The sequence below is a fragment of the Mustelus asterias genome, chromosome 1, assembly GCF_964213995.1.
Source record: "Mustelus asterias chromosome 1, sMusAst1.hap1.1, whole genome shotgun sequence".
Lineage (NCBI taxonomy): Eukaryota > Metazoa > Chordata > Chondrichthyes > Carcharhiniformes > Triakidae > Mustelus > Mustelus asterias.
This window is the reverse complement of record NC_135801.1, coordinates 196,467,963-196,487,218: the sequence shown is the minus strand read 5'-3', so window position 1 is coordinate 196,487,218 and position 19,256 is coordinate 196,467,963. Positions and strand designations below refer to the sequence as shown.

The following is a 19,256-nucleotide window of genomic DNA, read 5'->3' as shown; positions in this document are numbered from 1 at the left end:
TCACTCCCAGGTTGTGTTACTGACTCCTCTAATCCTCCTGTTTTTCAGTTGTGGAGCCCTTACTGCTGTTACTCTGTGTGGAAGCTGTTGTTTTTTTCCTCCTGGTTGTACATTTTTTTGGGTTTAATTGCTCTAACACTGCAGTAATATTGTGTATTAATATTAAAAGGTGATCACTTTTACAATACAGTATCTCCGTGTGATACTGGGTATCTGCAGAGCTTACTCACTGCTCGTTTGTGTATAATCTGTACAGTGTGTTCACCCTGTACGCCACACTGCTGTTCCCCAGTCCCTGTTGTGGTGAAGAGACTTGTCTGTTGACCCCTGACCTCTGTGACCCACCTAGAATCGTGTGAGGGCAGTATCTCAGCCAAGGGAGCGGTTGTCAGGGGGGGGGCAGCTGCTTCGCTGCTGACAGGAGGCTTACCCAGATCCCATCCTTAATTCAGAACCTTTATCCCAGCCAATGGGACTGCGGCACTGAGGCCAGTTTTACTGTCTCCTCTTGCTGCCCCAGATGTTTCTGGGAGATGAGAGAATCTCTTTAGTATCTCGCCTCAGTCGAGTTGCTGACTTGTGTTGGTTAACCGTGCAACACACAAACAGACCAATCGGCCCATTTGCTCCTTACTAGTGTTTCTGCTCCACACGAGCCTCCTCCCACCCCCCCCTCCCTCTTTATCCCACCCCATCCACATACCCTTCAATCCCTTTATAAGACCATAAGACATAGGAGCAGAATTAGGCCACTCGGCCCATCGAGTCTGCTCCGCCAGTCAATCATGGCTGATTTTTTTCTCATCCCCTGCCTTTTCCCCATAAACCCCCTGATCCTCTTATTAATCAAGAACCTATCTATCTCTGTCTTAAAGACACTCAATGACCCGGCCTCCACAGCCTTCTGCGGCAAAGAGTTCCACAGATTCACCACTCTCTGGCTGAAGAAATTCCTCCTCATCCTTTCTCCCTCGTGTGTTTATCCAGCTTCCCTGTGAATATTGGGCGAGTAATCCAGAGACCCAGGCTAATGCTCTGGGGACCCGGGTTCGAATCCCACCACAGCAGATGGTGGAATTTGAACTCAATAAAAAATATCTGGAATTAAGAATCTACTGATGACCATGAAACCATTGTCAATCGTCGGAAAAACCCATCTGGTTCATTAAGCTGTGAGGGACAGCTCGGTGGATAGGATATTGGTATGTAGATAGGCTGGAAAATTGGGCGGGGATCCTGGATTCAGGATTCAATCCTGGACCGGGGAGCGGCGCGGGCTTGGAGGGCCGAAGGGCCTGTTCCTGTGCTGTATTGTTCTTTGTTCTTTGTTCTTTGTAATGTCCTTTAGGGAAGGAAATCTGCCGTCCTTACCTGGTCTGGCCTACATGTGACTCCAGAGCCACAGCAATGTGGTTGACTCTTAACAGCCTCTTCAAAGGCAACTAGGGATGGGCAATAAATGCTGGCCAGCCGGCGACGCCCATGTCCCACGAACAAATAAAAACAATATCAGTTCTTCACCTCAGCCACTCCCTTGGGCATTGAGCTCCGTCACCCTGGAAACTGGATTTGTCAATGACTCTCCTATCTCGATGGCCCTTGATTCTGGGCTCCCCCATCAATGAGCATTTTCTCGGCCTTTAACCTATCAAATATTTCAGAATAATAAAAGTTTCTCTCAGGTTACGCCCCCACCTTTCCCCCCATCACTTCTCTTTTCCAACTTCTTCGATATTTCGTAAGAACACAGAAACTAGAAGCAGGAGGAAGCCATTCGGCCCTTCGAGCCTGCTCCACCATTCATTTTGATCATGGCTGATCATCAAATTCAATATCTTAATCCCCCATATCCCTTGATCCCTTTAGCCCCAAGAGCTATAACTAATTTCTTCTTGAAATCAGACAACGTTTTGACCTCAACTACATTCAGTGGTAGTGAATTCCACACATTCACCACCCTCTGGGTGAAGAAATTTCTCCTCACCTCAGTTCTAAAAGGTTTACCCCTTATCCTCAAACTATGACCCCTAGTTCTGGACTCCCCCCACCATCGGGAACATTCTTTCAGAATCTACCCTGTCTAACCCTGTTAGAATTTTATACGTTTCTATGAGATCCCCTCTCACTCTTCTAAACTCTAGTGAATATAATCTTGATAGATAGGCCCTGTCATTTGGACATCATTCTTGTCAATGTTCTTAGTAAACCTTCTCCAGTGCCCCTATCTCCTTTATTAATGTCTGAAGTGTGCACCGGGCTTTGGCTGTGACTATTATACACAACACTGAGTCTGCCTTTGCGATACTCTGTCCTGTGAACCAGCCTTCGGCCTGCAGCTTAACCTCTTAATCCGCCTAACGCTCGCAGATCCGGATCAGCGGAGGACGGACGCGTTTCGAGGGCAGAGTGGAGGTTCTGACGACGCTAGCTAATGGAACTCAGCACTGGGGCCTGGTCTGCGGAGATGCCTGGGGGACTCTGGAGGCCATGGTGGTTTGTCGGCAGCTGGGTATCGGATACGCCAACCATGGTGTCCAAGTATGTACGTCTAGAAGGTCTCCCTCGCACCCCACACCCCGTACAGGTCTCTGCTCATCTGCCTCCGTTCTGTTAGATCCGGACTTCACGGACAGGGTGTACGGCTGTAGGCTGACCTTTCAAACCACTGGGACAGGGTCAGAGGTCAAACACTCAGTGGAGTGGCTGGGGAAGAAACAAAGAGAAAGAGAGAGGGAAAGGAGAGAGAGAGAGGCGGGAGTAAGAGGAAAAGGAAAGGAGGGAGAGATAGAGGAGGGAGTGAGAGGGGGAAGGAGAAAGATAGAGGAAGGAGTGAAAGAGAGGGAAAGGAGAGAGAGAGAGAGCAGAGTGAGGGGAAGGGAAAGGTGAGCGAGGAGGGAGTGAGTGAGGGAGGGAAAGGAGAGAGAGGAGGGAGTGAGGGGAAGGAGAGAGATAGAGGAGAGTGTGAAGAGGATGAAAGGAGAGAGAAAGAGGAGGTAAAGAAGGGGAGGGAAAGGAGAGGGGAAGGGATAGGAGTGAGTGGAGTGAGAGTTTAGGAGATACTGAGTGGGGGGGGGGGTGAGATGGGAGAGGGGGAGGAAACTTGAGAGATAGAGAAGGCAAATATGAGCGAGTGTGAGCAGGAACGAATGAGAGAGACTGAGGAGAAAGGTGGGAGGGAATGCGAGAGGGAGTGAGAGAGAGGGTGGGGCACTGAGTGGATGGGATGAGAAAGAAGAGAGGGTGAGAGATGGATAGAAGGAGAATGAGACTGAGAGAGAGAGAGAGAGAGGACGGTGCCAGGGTGGGGCAGGGCTCTGCGCGCTGACAAATGGTGAGAATTTTCCACAGATCCGGATTGTCGGTGGGAGAACGGCCTACGAGGGTCGTGTGGAAATTCTGCATGGCAAAAAGTGGGGGATAATATGCAGTGACAGGTGGAGCACGATGGAAGCGATGGTGGTGTGTCGGCAGCTGGGTCTGGGCTATTCCCTACACGCAGTCACGGTATGTACAACCTGGGAAAGGCAGCAGACTGAGCAGGGAAGGCCTGAATGTACAAGTGAGATAGGACAGGGAGGTTTATTCTTCAAACCCCGAGACTCCTGGAGACAGTGGCTGAGTGTCACACGCTCAATGGATAAGAGTATTTGAAGAGTTTGCACTGATTAACTGAGTGATAATAGTGAATCCTTGCACCATCTCAGCAATAGCAGGGGGTGGGAGAGGACAGATCTTACAGGGTTTGGTTGGGGACAGATCATACCCACCAGACGCAGTTTACCCTGGCTTACTGAGCTGAAATTCTGGACTCCAACTCTCTGTCCGTAGCAGATTCAAACCCTGCATCCCGGAATTTGGAGGAGGGTGGGAATGTTACCACAGGCTGGCTCCGGCCTAGGAGTGAGTGAAAACCAGGAAGCAGGGCTAAGCAACCATACCCCGGGGGGATGAGACCAGGAGCCAGTCTCTGGGCAGTGTGGTCACTGACGAAGGGGCAGCGCTCCGAAAGCTTGTGGCTCGTGCTACCAAATAAACCTGGTGTTGTGAGACTGCTTACCCCAGTCCAACACCGGCATCTCCACATCACAGTGTGGTCAGTGTCAGGCCTTTCTCGGCAGGAGACCCTGGCAAGGCCTGCCCCTAGTTACCCACACTCACCTGGAGTGCGTTTGGAGACACGTGTAGCACAGTCTGGGTGAGGACAGTGCGTTCCCTTTCCCCGAAGGACATTACTGAACCAAGTTCATATCTTGGTCCAAGTCTACAAGTAATCGACTTTTCTGAATTCACTCTCTGCCCTGGTGGGATTTGAACTCACAACCTCCAGGTCACGGGTTCAAGGTCAGCATTGAGCTATTGGGGGAGTCCTCTTCCCCCATTTTTCCTCTTTCAGTCTCTCTTTCTCCTTTCCCTCCATTCTCACTCCTGTCTATTTCTTTCCTACCCCTTACTTTCCCCTCTACCTCTCTCCTTCCCCTCTTCTTCGCTCCTTCCTCCGGGCCACGGGTTCAACGTCTGCACTGAGCTATCGGGTATCTGTAATGGGCACAAGTGGTCACTCCTCTATCTCTCTCTCACCTTTCCTTCCCCCTCTCACTCCCTCCTCTGTCTCTCTCTCTCTCCTTTCCTTCCCCCTCTCACTCCCTCTATCTCTCTCCCTCCCTCCCACTCTCTCCCTCCCATTTCTCTCTCACACCGGGGAATGCCCAGTGTGGCATACACCTGAGAAATATTAGTCCATGCCATGGTCCTACCTTTGGTTTCCAGACAACACATTGCAAACATGTGTGTGGTGGTGGTGGGGGGGGGGGGGGGGGGGGTGCCAGTTCACTCTGGGGAGGACGTAGTTTCCCATAGCGATTGGTCGCATCCACCGAGGGCCACATCCCAGTGTTCGGGTGATAGAATCATGGAAACTTCCAGCACTGGTGGGTGGCGATTGGCGGATTGGACCTGTACCTGGGTTGCTGAATGGACTCAGTTACCTTCTCAATTTGTGTGTTGGAAACTAGGGCTGATGAATGCCAGCACCCTTAACCTCTGACTTCCTGTTGTTTCCAAGGAAACCTGGTACTGGGATGCCGACACTGGTGCCAAGGAGATGGTCCTGAGTGGAGTGAAGTGTACTGGGAATGAGATGACGCTGAGTCAGTGTCAGAACCACGGAGACAGTGTGAAATGCAAGAAGACCGGGACACGTTTTGCCGCTGGGGTGATATGTTCCGAGAGTAAGGACGTCTCCGTGTCTTGGGGTGGATTAGTTCATCCTTGCTTTCAAATCCCTCCCCGCTCCTCCCTATCTCAGTAACCTCCTCCAGCCCCACAAACCCTCCCGATCTCAGTAACCTCCTCCAGCCCCACAAACCCTCCCGATCTCAGTAACCTCCTCCAGCCCCACAAACCCTCCCGATCTCAGTAACCTCCTCCAGCCCCACAAACCCTCCCTATCTCAGTAACCTCCTCCAGCCCCACAAATCCTCCCTATCTCAGTAACCTCCTCCAGCCCCACAAACCCTCCCTATCCCAGTAAACTCCTCCAGCCCCACAAACCCTCCCTATCCCAGTAACCTCCTCCAGCCCCACAAACCCTCCCTATCCCAGTAACCTCCTCCAGCCCCACAAACCCTCCCTATCCCAGTAACCTCCTCCAGCCCCACAAACCCTCCCTATCCCAGTAACCTCCTCCAGCCCCACAAACCCTCCCTATCCCAGTAACCTCCTCCAGCCCCACAAACCCTCCCTATCCCAGTAACCTCCTCCAGCCCCACAAACCCTCCCTATCCCAGTAACCTCCTCCAGCCCCACAAACCCTCCCTATCCCAGTAACCTCCTCCAGCCCCACAAACCCTCCCTATCCCAGTAACCTCCTCCAGCCCTACAAACCCTCCCTATCTCAGTAACCTCCTCCAGTCCCACAAACCCTCCCGATCTCAGTAACCTCCTCCAGCCCTACAAACCCTCCCTATCCCAGTAACCTCCTCCAGCCCTACAAATCCTCCCGATCTCAGTAACCTCCTCCAGCCCCACAAACCCTCCAATCCCAGTAACCTCCTCCAGCCCCACAAACCCTCCCGATCTCAGTAACCTCCTCCAGCCCCACAAACCCTCCCTATCTCAGTAACCTCCTCCAGCCCCACAAACCCTCCCTATCCCAGTAACCTCCTCCAGCCCCACAAACCCTCCCGATCTCAGTAACCTCCACCAGCCCCACAAACCCTCCCTATCCCAGTAACCTCCTCCAGCCCCACAAACCCTCCCTATCTCAGTAACCTCCTCCAGCCCCACAAACCCTCCCTATCCCAGTAACCTCCTCCAGCCCCACAAACCCTCCCTATCCCAGTAACCTCCTCCAGCCCCACAAACCCTCCCGATCTCAGTAACCTCCTCCAGCCCCACAAACCCTCCCGATCTCAGTAACCTCCTCCAGCCCCACAAACCCTCCCGATCTCAGTAACCTCCTCCAGCCCCACAAACCCTCCCGATCTCAGTAACCTCCTCCAGCCCCACAAACCCTCCCTATCCCAGTAACCTCCTCCAGCCCCACAAACCCTCCCTATCCCAGTAACCTCCTCCAGCCCCACAAACCCTCCCTATCCCAGTAACCTCCTCCAGCCCCACAAACCCTCCCTATCCCAGTAACCTCCTCCAGCCCCACAAACCCTCCCGATCTCAGTAACCTCCTCCAGCCCCACAAACCCTCCCGATCTCAGTAACCTCCTCCAGCCCCACAAACCCTCCCTATCCCAGTAACCTCCTCCAGCCCCACAAACCCTCCCGATCTCAGTAACCTCCACCAGCCCCACAAACCCTCCCGATCTCAGTAACCTCCTCCAGCCCCACAAACCCTCCCTATCTCAGTAACCTCCTCCAGCCCCACAAACCCTCCCTATCTCAGTAACCTCCACCAGCCCCACAAACACTCTCCGATATCTGCACTCCTCTAATTCTAGTCTATTGAACATCGCTGATTTAATTCACTCTGCCACTGGCGGCCGTGCCTTCAGCTGCCTGGGCCCCAAGCTCTGGAATTCCCCCTCACACCTCCCCGCCTCTCTCTCTCTCTCTCTTAAGACATTTCCTAATCTTTCTGACCAAGCTTTTGGTCATCTGACCTAATACCTGCTGATGCATTTTATAGAGTCATAAAGATTTACAGCATGGAAACAGGCCCTTCGGCCCAACTTGTCCATGCCGCCTAGCTTTTACCACTAAGCTAGTCCCAATTGCCCGCAATTGGCCCATATCCCTCTATACCCATCTTACCCATGTAACTGTCTAAACGCTTTTTAAAAGACAAAATTGTACCCGCCTCTACTACTACCTCTGGCAGCTTGTTTCAGACACTCACCACCCTCTGTGTGAAAAAATTGCCCCTCTGGACACTTTTATAGCTCTCCCCTCTCACCTTAAACCTATGCCCTCTAGTTTTAGACTCCCCAACCTTTGGGAAAAGATATTGACTATCTCGCTGATCTGTGCCCCTCATTATTTTATAGACCTCTATAAGATCACCCCTCAGCCTCCAACGCTCCAGAGAAAAAAGTCCCAGTCTATCCAGCGTCTCCTTATAACTCAATCCATCAAGTCCCGTTAGCATCCTAGTAAATCTTTTCTCAGTCTCAGGTTTAGTTGTTGATCACTCTTACCCAGAATCAGTGATTCCCCTTGGACAAGTTCAGTCTTAGCTCCTCATCAGATTCCTGAAATGTCTCTTCCTGTCTGCTGTCGCTCTTGTCAGCCACGTTATAAACTCTTCCCGCTGAATTTTTATGTGTGTCCAGGTTCTTTTTCTGCCTCTCTGTTCAGGGAACCCTGATCACCTTCCAATAAGCTCTTGCAATGTGGCTAACCCTGTCCTTGCTCCAACAGTCAGCTGGTAATCACCTGTTCTGGGCATCGGTGGCACACCTGTGGTCGGGTTGGCTTCCTCTGGGTGGCGCCCATTATATGAATCCTCGTGCCGGTTCCCAACGGTGAGGCCTCTCTAATTGAGACTGCGATGTCCAGAGGTGTTCTTAAGCTCAGAGAGCAAGTGCCACTGGATTGCCTCATTTTTAGAGGCGGCATGGTGGCACTGCTGCCTCACAGCGCCAGGGACCTGGGGTGGCACGGTGGACAGTGGTTAGCGCTGCTGCCTCACAGTGCCAGGGACCCAGTTCAATTCCCAGCTTGGGTCACTGTCTGTGCAGAGTCTGCACGTTCTCCCCGTGTCTGCATGGGTTTCCTCCGGGTGCTCTGGTTTCCTCCCACAGTCCGAAAGATGTGCTGGTTAGGGTGCATAGACCATGCTAAATTCTCCCTCAGTGTTACCCAAACAGGCACCGGAGTGTGGCGACTAGGGGATTTTCACAGTAACTTCATTGCGGCGTTAATGTAAGCCTACACTAATAAATAAGCTTTTAAAAAACTTTTGCTTAACCCACAAATGAAGGCCTAGTGGTATTATCGCTAGACTATTAATCCAGAAACTCAGCTAATGTCCTGGGGACCCAGGTTCGAATCCCGCCACAGCAGATGGTGGAATCTGAATTCAATTTAAAAAATCTGGAATTAAGAATCTACTGATGACCATGAAACCATTGTCGATTGTCAGAAAAACCCATCTGGTTCACTAATGTCCTTTAGGGAAGGAAATCTGCCGTCCTTACCTGGTCTGGCCTACATGTGACTCCAGACCCACAGCAATGTGGTTGACTCTCAACTGCCCTCCAAGGGCAACTAGGGATGGGCAATAAATGCTGGCCAACCAGCGATGTCCATGTTCCATGAATAAATATAAAAAACCTGGATTTCTGGGATTTAAACATCCGATGATGATTACTGGCTGGGCTTGTTTCTCCTCACGTTAACTTCTGTTCATCCTTCCCCTGCCATGTACTTGGACACTGCTGACTGGGGCCTACTTGCTTTCTCGCCCGGAGGAAGTCATTTTTTTTTTACTGACTCGCCTTGTCACGTTGGAAAAGACCCATTTCATCCTACTCTCCGTTTCCCGTCTGTTAACCAATTCTCAATCCTTGCCAACATATTATCCCCAATCCCATATGCTTAGTCTTTGCACACTAACCTCTTATGTGACATTATCACAGCTTTCTGAAAATCCAAATACATCACATCTGCTGGCTCTCCTCGGCCAACTCTACAAGTTACATCCTCAAAGAGTTCCAATAGATTTGTCAAGCATAATTTCCCTTGTGTAAATCCATGCTGACTTTGTCTGATTATACCACTGCCTTCCAAATGCTGAGTTATGAAATCCTTGATAATGGACTCTAGTAACTCCCCCAGTACTGACGTTAGGCTCAACCGGTCTGTGGTTCCGTTTTCTCTCCACCTCCCTTTTTGAATAAGCGGCCTTACATTAGCTCCACCCGAGTCTGTAGGAACTATTCCAGAGTCCAAAAAATTTTGGAAAATAACCACCAGTGGATCTACTATTTCCGGGGCCACTTCCTTAAATAATCTGGGATGAAGATTATCAGGACCTGGAGATTTATCCACCTTCAATCCCATCAATTTCCCCAAAACCATTTCTCTACTAATGCTGATTTCCTTCAGCTCCTCACTGAAACAAGTTTCTCTCTGCGCTTCTGGTACATTATTCATGTCTTCCTTTGTGAAGACTGAAGCAAAGGACAAATTTAGTTACTTGGCCATTTCTTTATTCCCCGTTATGAATTCTCCCGTTTCTGAATGTAAGGGGTTGACATTCGTTTTTGTCAATCTTTTTCTCTTTACCTATTGATAGAAACTTTTACAGTCTGTTTTTATGTTCCCTGCTAGCTTACTTTCATACTCCATTTTCCCCTTCTTAATCAATCTCTTGATTAAATGTGGTATCACTGCTACTCTGTCCCAGTGTGATCTGTCACTGCTACCCTGTCCCAGTGTTCCAGTGTGATCTGTCACTGCTACTCTGTCCCAGTGTTCCAGTGAGATCTGTCACTGCTACTCAGTCCCAGTGTTCAAGTGTGATCTGTCACTGCTACTCTGTCCCAGTGTTCCAGTGTGATCTGTCACTGCTGCTCTGGCCAAGTGTTCCAGTGTGATCTGTCACTGTTGCTCTGGTTGTGTTCCAGTGTGATCTATCATTGCTGATCTGGCCCAGTGTTCCAGTATGATCTGTCACGGCTCCTCTGGCCCAGTGTTTCAGTGTGAGATGTCATTGCTGCTCAGGCCCAATGTTCCAGTATGATCTGTCACTGCTGCTTTCTCCCAGTTTTCCAGTGTGATCGATCACTGCTGTTCTGGCCCAGTGTTCCAGTGTGATCTGTCACTGCTGCTCAGGCCCAGTGTTCCAGTGTGATCTGTCACTGCTGCTCTGGCCCAGTGTGATCTGTCACTGCTGCTCTGGCCCAGTGGGGTCTGTCACTGCTGCCCTGGCCCAGTGTTCCAGTGTGATCTGGCACGTCACTGCTGCTCTGGTCCAGTGTTCCAGAGTGAGATATCGCTGCTGCTCTGACCCAGTGTTCCAGTGTGAACTGTCACTGTTGCTCTGGCAGTGTTCCAGTGTTATTGTCACTGCTGCTTTGTCCCAGTGTTCCAGTGTGATCTATCACTGGTGCTGTGGCCCAGTGTTCCAGTGTGGTCTGTCACTGCTGCTCTGGCCCAGTGTGATCTGTCACTGCTGCTCTGGCCCAGTGTTCCAGTGTGATCTGTCACTGCTGCTCAGGCCCAGTGTTCCAGTGTGAATTGTCAATGCTGCTCTGGCTCAGTGTGAGATGTCACTGCTGCGCTGGCCCAGTGTTCCAGTGTGATCTGTCACTGCTGCTCAGGTCCAGTGTTCCAGTGTGATCTGTCACTGCTGTTCTGGCCCAGTGTTCCAGTGTGAATTGTCACTGCTGCTCTGACCCAGTGTGGTCTGTCACTGCTGCTCTGGCCCAGTGTGGTCTGTCACTGCTGCTCTGGCCCAGAGTGAGATGTCACTGCTGTTCTGGCCCAGTGTTCCAGTGTGAATTGTCACTGCTGCTCTGGCCCAGTGTGAGATGTCACTGCTGTTCTGGCCCAGTGTTCCAGTGTGAATTGTCACTGCTGCTCTGGCCCAGTGTGGTCTGTCACTGCTGCTCTGGCCCAGTGTGGTCTGTCACTGCTGCTCTGGCCCAGTGTGGTCTGTCAGTGCTGCTCTGGCCCAGTGTTCCAACTTTTGAATGTTTTATGCCGTGTGTCTCCACAGCCTCTTCTGACCTGATTTTGGATGCGCGCCTTGTGCAGCAGACTGCGTACATTGAAGACCGGCCGTTGCACATGCTGTACTGTGCTGCCGAGGAGGACTGCCTGTCCAGCTCCGCCAAGAATGCCAACTGGCCCTACGGACACCGCCGGCTGCTCCGCTTCTCGTCCGAAATTCACAACATCGGCCGGGCAGACTTCAGACCCAAGGCCGGCCGGCACTCCTGGGTTTGGCACGAATGTCACGGGTAAGAGTAGGGAGGCATTGCCAGATTGGGAAAAGGCTCCGTGGTTAGCTCTGTGGTCAGAGACACTCAACAGGAACTGTGAATGGAGAATATTAAAGGCCGGTGAGAGCGAGCAAGATCTGTGAAACTAAACAGGGGGGCTCGTGTGGCGAGAGGCACTGGGCAGAGTCAGCTCCCCGAGTCAGGCCAATTGCATTGATAAACACGAGGGACAAGGGAATAGAGAGGAGATGGGGGCAGTGTAGAGGGAGCTTTACTCTGTATCTAACCCTGTGCTGTACCTGTCCTGGGAGTGTTTGATGGGGGCAGTGTAGAGGGAGCTTTACTCTGTATCTAACCCCGGGCTGTGCCTGTCCTGGGAGTGTTTGATGGGGGACAGTGCAGAGGGAGCTTTACTCTGTATCGAACCCCGTGCTGTACCTGTCCTGGGAGTGTTTGATGGGGACAGTGTAGAGGGAGCTTTACTCTGTATCTAACCCCGTGCTGTGCCTGTCCTGGGAGTGTTTGATGGGGGACAGTGTAGAGGGAGCTTTACTCTGTATCTAACCCCGTGCTGTACCTGTCCTGGGAGTGTTTGATGGGGGCAGTGTAGAGGGAGCTTTACTCTGTATCTAACCCCGTGCTGTGCCTGTCCTGGGAGTGTTTGATGGGGGACAGTGCAGAGGGAGCTTTACTCTGTATCGAACCCCGTGCTGTACCTGTCCTGGGAGTGTTTGATGGGGACAGTGTAGAGGGAGCTTTACTCTGTATCTAACCCCGTGCTGTGCCTGTCCTGGGAGTGTTTGATGGGGGACAGTGTAGAGGGAGCTTTACTCTGTATCTAACCCCGTGCTGTACCTGTCCTGGGAGTGTTTGATGGGGACAGTGTAGAGGGAGCTTTACTCTGTATCTAACCCCGTGCTGTACCTGCCCTGGGGGTGTTTGATGGGGACAGTGTAGAGGGAGCTTTACTCTGTATCTAACCCCGTGCTGTACCTGTCCTGGGAGTGTTTGATGGGGACAGTGTAGAGGGAGCTTTACTCTGTATCTAACCCCGTGCTGTACCTGTCCTGGGAGTGTTTGATGGGGACAGTGTAGAGGGAGCTTTACTCTGTATCTAACCCCGTGCTGTACCTGGCCTGGGAGTGTTTAACGGGGACAGTGTAGAGGGAGCTTTACTCTGTATCTAACCCCGTGCTATCCCTGTCCCGGGAGTGTTTGGTGGGCACAGTGTAGAGGGAGCTTTACTCTGTATCTAACCCCGTGCTGTCCCTGTCCTGGGAGTGTTTGATGCGGACAATGTAGAGGGAGCTTTACTCTGTATCTAACCCCGTGCTGTCCCTGTCCTGGGGGTGTTTGATGGGGGACAGTGTAGAGGGAGCTTTACTCTGTATCTAACCTTGTGCTGCACCTGTCCTGGGTGTGTTTGATGGGGACAGTGGAGAGGGAGCTTTACTCTGTATCTAACCCCGTGCTGTACCTGCCCTGGGAGTGTTTGATGGGGACAGTGTAGAGGGAGCTTTACTCTGTATCTAACCCCGTGCTGTACCTGCCCTGGGAGTGTTTGATGGGAAGAAGTTTAACAACACCAGGTTAAAGTCCAACAGGTTTATTTGGTAGCAAAAGCCACACAAGCTTTCGGAGCTGCAAGCCCCTTCTTCAGGTGAGTGGGAATTCTGTTCACAAACAGAGCATTTAAAGACACAAACTCAATTTACATGAATAATGGTTGGAATGCGAATACTTGCAACTAATCAAGTCTTTAAGAAACAAAACAATGTGAGTGGAGAGAGCATCAAGACAGGCTAAAAAGATGTGTATTGTCTCCAGACAAGACAGCCAGTGAAACTCTGTGGGGGTTACAAATAGTGTGACATGAACCCAATATCCCGGTTGAGGCCGTCCTCGTGTGTGCGGAACTTGGCTATCAGTTTCTGCTCAGCGACTCTGCGCTGTCGTGTGTCGTGAAGGCCGCCTTGGAGAACGCTTACCCGAATATCAGAGGCCGAATGCCCGTGACCGCTGAAGTGCTCCCCAACAGGAAGAGAACAGTCTTGCCTGGTGATTGTCGAGCGGTGTTCATTCATCCGTTGTCGCAGCGTCTGCATGGTTTCCCCAATGTACCATGCCTCGGGACATCCTTTCTTGCAGTGTATCAGGTCGACAACGTTGGCCGAGTTGCAAGAGTAGGTACCGTGTACCTGGTGGATGGTGTTCTCACGTGAGATGATGGCATCTGTGTCGATGATCCGGCACGTCTTGCAGAGGTTGCTGTGGCAGGGTTGTGTGGTGTCGTGGTCACTGTTCTCCTGAAGGCTGGGTAGTTTGCTGCGGACAATGGTCTGTTTGAGGTTGTGCGGTTGTTTGAAGGCAAGAAGTGGGGGTGTGGGGATGGCCTTGGCGAGATGTTCGTCTTCATCAATGACATGTTGAAGGCTCTGGAGGAGATGCCGTAGCTTCTCCGCTCCGGGGAAGTACTGGACAACGAAGGGTACTCTGTCCACTGTGTCCCGTGTTTGTCTTCTGAGGAGGTCGGTGCGGTTTTTCGCTGTGGCACGTTGGAACTGTTGATCAATGAGTCGAGCACCATATCCTGTTCTTACGAGGGCATCTTTCAGCGTCTGGAGGTGTCTGTTGCGATCCTCCTCATCCGAGCAGATCCTGTGTATACGGAGGACTTGTCCGTAGGGGATGGCTTCTTTAACGTGTTTAGGGTGGAAGCTGGAGAAGTGGAGCATCGTGAGGTTATCCGTGGGCTTGCGGTACAGTGAGGTGCTGAGGTGACCGTCCTTAATGGAGATGCGTGTGTCCAAGAATGCAACCGATTCCGGAGAGTAGTCCAAGGTGAGTCTGATGGTGGGATGGAACTTGTTGATGTCACCATAGAGTTGTTTCAGTGATTGTTCACCATGAGTCCAAAGGAAGAAAATGTCATCGATGTATCTAGTGTATAGCATCGGTGACGGAGTGTTTGATGGGGACAGTGTCGAGGGAGCTTTACTCTGTAGGTTGTTGGACTTCTGCCTCACAGCTCCAGGGACGAGGGTTCAATTCAGGCCTTGGGTCACTGTCTGTGTGGAGTCTGCACGATCTTCCCGCATCTGCGTCTGGTTTCCTCCCAGTCCAAAGATGTGCAGGTTCAGTGGATTGGCTGTGCTGGATGCACCGGGTTACGGGGATTGGGCGGAGGGATGCTCTTTCAGAGAATTGGTGCAGACCTGATTGACCTGTTGAGCTCTGCACTGTACGGATTCTCTGGCTCCATGTTCTTGCGCAGTGAGTCTGGGTGGGTTGGGATTTGAGGCTGGGTGGGTTGGGATTTGAATCTGGGTGGGTCGGGATTTGAGGCTGGGTGGGTTTCGATTTGAGGCTGGGTGGGTTGGGATTTGAGTCTGGGTGGGTTGGGATTATGAGTTTATCCTGAGCCGCTCTCTCTCTTCCCACAGACACTATCACAGCATGGACATCTTCACTCATTATGATATCCTGACATTGAACGGCAGCAAGGTGGCAGAGGGACACAAAGCCAGCTTCTGTCTGGAGGACAGCGATTGTGAAGACAGTGAGTGACATTCTCTCTCTCGCAGGTCGGGTTACAGAGTTGGACATTGACTGATGTTGCCAGCAGGCCTGTGCTGCTGTAACAGTGCTGGTTTTCAGGAAGCTGACCCGTATCCATGGAAACCAGCCTTTCTTGCAGCAAGGCTAATCCTGGCCCAGCATCCACCCGGTGACATCATTCAAAATCTCCATGAGCCTGTCGGAATGAGCGAGGGGTGGTCCCTGATAGATACTGCACAGATCTTGTCAAATCCACCTGGGAAAATCTGCATGATGCTGGTCACGAACATACCCCTCACAACTCCCCTCCCTCACCCCTCCCCATCGGCCCCAGGGTGCAGGAACTGAACTTGGAGTGGCACCAGGAGGCAGAAAAATTAACCCAGGGACTTGGTTATCAACAGGAGCTGGTAGGACTAACACTGGGAGTCAGCTGGACTAACACTGGGAAATGGCAGGTTTAACACTGGGAAATGGCAGGTTTAACACTGGGAGATTTCAGGTTTAACACTGGGAGATTTCATAGAGTCATAGAGGTTTACAGCATGGAAACAGGCCCTTCGGCCCAACTTTGGCCCTGGATTTCAGTTTAACACTGGGAGCTTTCAGGTTTAACACTGGGGGGATTTCAGGTTTATCACTGGGAGATTTCAGGTTTATCACTGGGAGATTTCTGGTCCAACACTGGGAGATTTTAGGTTCAACACTGGGAGATTTCAGGTTTAACACAAAGAACAACAAAGAACAAAGAACAATACAGCACAGGAACAGGCCCTTCGGCCCTCCAAGCCCGCGCCGCTCCCCGGTCCAGGATTGAATCCTGAATCCAGGATCCCCGCCCAATTTTCCAGCCTATCTACATCCTAATATCCTATCCACCGAGCTGTCCCTCACAGCTACGATGCTTTGTTCATCACAACCTATTAACTCACCCCCACCCCCCGATTCCAGACCATGTGATCTCCAGGGAGAGGCGAAAACCCAGAGTGAAAAACCCCAGGGCCAATATGGGGAAAAAAAATCTGGGAAATTCCTCTCCGACCCCATGAGGCGATCGAAACGAGTCCAGGAGATCACAATGGCCCTGATCGGAAAATGCTTCCCAACCCTAGTCATTTCCACTTCCACGAACACCATATGAATTCCCTGCCCCCGAGACAGGTTCCCAACTATCCGCAGTCTCGCTCTGTACTGGCACCAGCAAGATGATCATAGAATGAGGCCTTGAAACGAGAAACAAGGAACAATTAGCCCGCGCCGCTCCCTGGTCCAAACTAGACCACTCTTTTGTATCCCTCCATTCCCACTCCGTTCATATAGCTGTCTAGATAAGTCTTAAACGTTCCCAGTGTGTCCGCCTCCACCACTTTGCCCGGCAACACATTCCAGGCCCCCACGACCCTCTGTGTGAAATATGTCCTTCTGATATCTGTGTTAAACCTCCCCCCCTTCACCTTGAACCTATGACCCCTCGTGAACGTCACCACCGACCCGGGGAAAAGCTTCCCACCGTTCACCCTATCTATGCCTTTCATAATTTTATACACCTCTATTAAGTCTCCCCTCATCCTCCGTCTTTCCAAGGAGAACAACCCCAGTTTCCCCAATCTCTCCTCATAACCAAGCCCCTCCATACCAGGCAACATCCTGGTAAACCTCCTCTGTACTCTCTCCAAAGCCTCCACGTCCTTCTGGTAGTGTGGCGACCAGAACTGGACGCAGTATTCCAAATGCGGCCGAACCAACGTTCTATACATCTGCAACATCAGACCCCAACTTTTATACTCTATGCCCCATCCTATAAAGGCAAGCATGCCATATGCCTTCTTCACCACCTTCTCCACCTGTGACGTCACCTTCAAAGATCTGTGGACTTGCACACCCAGATCCCTCTGCGTCTCTACACCCTTTATGGTTCTTCCATTTATCGTGTAGCTCCTCCCTACATTATTCCCACCAAAATGCATCACTTCGCATTTATCAGGATTGAACTCCACCTGCCATTTCCTTGCCCAAATTTCCAGCCTGTCTATATCCTTCTGTAGCCTCTGACAATGTTCCTCACTATCTGCAAGTCCTGCCAGTTTTGTGTCGTCCGCAAACTTACTGATCACCCCAGTTACTCCTTCTTCCAGATCATTTATATAAATCACAAACAGCAGAGGTCCCAATACAGAGCCCTGCGGTACACCACTAGTCACAGGCCTCCAGCCGGAAAAAGACCCTTCCACTACCACCCTCTGTCTTCTATGACCAAGCCAGTTCTCCACCCATCTAGCCACCTCCCCCTTTATCCCATGGGATCCAACCTTTTTCACTAGCCTACCATGAGGGACTTTATCAAACGCTTTACTAAAGTCCATATAGACAACATCCACGGCCCTTCCTTCGTCAACCATTTTGGTCACTTCTTCAAAAAACACCACCAGGTTAGTGAGGCATGACCTCCCTCTCACAAAACCATGTTGACTATCGTTAATGAGTTTATTCCTTTCTAAATGCGCATACATCCTATCTTTAAGAATCTTCTCCAACAACTTCCCCACCACGGACGTCAAGCTCACCGGCCTATAATTACCCGGGTTATCCTTCCTACCCTTCTTAAATAACGGGACCACATTGGCTATCCTCCAATCCTCTGGGACCTCACCTGTGTCCAGTGACGAGACAAAGATTTGCGTCAGAGGCCCAACGATTTCACCTCTCGTCTCCCTGAGCAGCCTTGGATAGATTCCATCAGGCCCTGGGGATTTGTCAGTCTTTATATTCTCTAACAAACCTAACACTTCCTCCTTTGTAATGGAGATTATCTCCAATGGTTCAACACTCCCCTCCGAGACGCTCCCAGTCAACACATCCCTCTCCTTTGTGAATACCGACGCAAAGTATTCATTTAGGATCTCCCCTACCTCTTTGGGCTCCAAGCATAATTCCCCACTTTTGTCCCTGAGAGGTCCGATTTTTTCCCTAACAACCCTTTTGTTCCTAATGTATGAATAAAATGCCTTGGGATTCTCCTTAATCCTGTCTGCCAAGAACATTTCGTGACCCCTTTTTGCTCTTCTAATTCCCCGTTTGAGTATTTTCCTACTTTCATTGTACTCCTCCAGAGCTCCCTCCGTTTTTAGCTGCTTGGACCTAACATACGCCTCTCTTTTCCTTTTGACCAGTCCCTCAATTTCCCTGGTTATCCACGGTTCTCTAATCCTACCCTTCCTATCCTTCTTTTTTACAGGCACATGCTTGTCCTGTAGCCCTAACAACCGTTCCTTAAAAGACTGCCACATGCCAGATGTGGATTTACCCTCAAACAGCCTCTCCCAATCAAGAGCTGCCAATTTCTGCCTGATCCCAATAAAGTTAGCCTTCCCCCAATCCAACACCTTACCCTTGGGACACCACTCATCCTTTTCCATCACTATCCTAAAGCTAACAGAATTGTGGTCACTATTTGCCACATGTTCCCCAACCAAAACTTTGAAGACCTGACCGGGCTATTCCCCAGTACCAGGTCCAGTATAGCCCCCTCTCTAGTCGGGCTGTCCACATATTGTTCCAACGAACCCTCCTGTACACATTTTACAAATTCCTCCCCACCCAGAGTCCCTGCCCTCAGCGATTTCCAGTCTATACCAGGGAAATTGAAGTCTCCCACTACAACAACCCTATATTTCCTGCACCTATCCAGTATCTCCTGACATATCCATTCTTCCACTTCCCTTGGGCTGTTTGGGGGGGGGGGGGGGGGGGGGAGATTTCGGGTTTAACACTGGGAGATTTCGGGTTTAACACTGGGAGATTTCAGGTTCAAAACTGGGGGATTTTGGGTTTAACACTGGGAGATTTCGGGTTTAACACTGGGGGATTTCGGGTTTAACACTGGGAGATTTCGGGTTTAACACTGGGAGATTTCAGGTTTAACACTGGGAGATTTCAGGTTTCACACTGGGGTATTTCAGGTTTAACACGGGAGATTTCAGGTTTCACACTGGGGGATTTCAGGTTTAACACGGGAGATTTCAGGTTCAAAACTGGGAGATTTTAGGTTTAACACTGGGGGATTTCAGGTTTAACACTGGGGGATTTTGGGTTTAACACTGGGGGATTTCAGGTTTAACACTGGGAGATTTTGGGTTTAACACTGGGAGATTTTGGGTTTAACACTGGGGGGATTTCAGGTTTAACACTGGGGGGATTTCAGGTTTAACACTGGGAGATTTCAGGTTTATCACTGGGAGATTTCAGGTTTAACACTGGGAGATTTCAGGTTTAACACTGGGGGATTTCAGGTTTAACACT

General features: G+C 50.8%; 1 protein-coding gene across 3 annotated transcripts in view; it reads left to right on the top strand.

Annotated features, from left to right (window-relative positions):
• LOC144501245 (lysyl oxidase homolog 3B-like) overlaps window positions 1-19,256 on the top strand; it is a 151,257-nt gene that overhangs the window by 120,580 nt on the left and 11,421 nt on the right. For all 3 annotated transcript variants that reach the window (XM_078224742.1, XM_078224733.1, XM_078224752.1), the window contains exons 8-11: window positions 2,368-2,538; window positions 5,063-5,228; window positions 11,174-11,417; window positions 14,843-14,958. In XM_078224742.1, coding sequence (XP_078080868.1) covers window positions 2,368-2,538; window positions 5,063-5,228; window positions 11,174-11,417; window positions 14,843-14,958 — 697 coding nt within the window. The remainder of the gene's footprint in view (window positions 1-2,367; window positions 2,539-5,062; window positions 5,229-11,173; window positions 11,418-14,842; window positions 14,959-19,256) is intronic.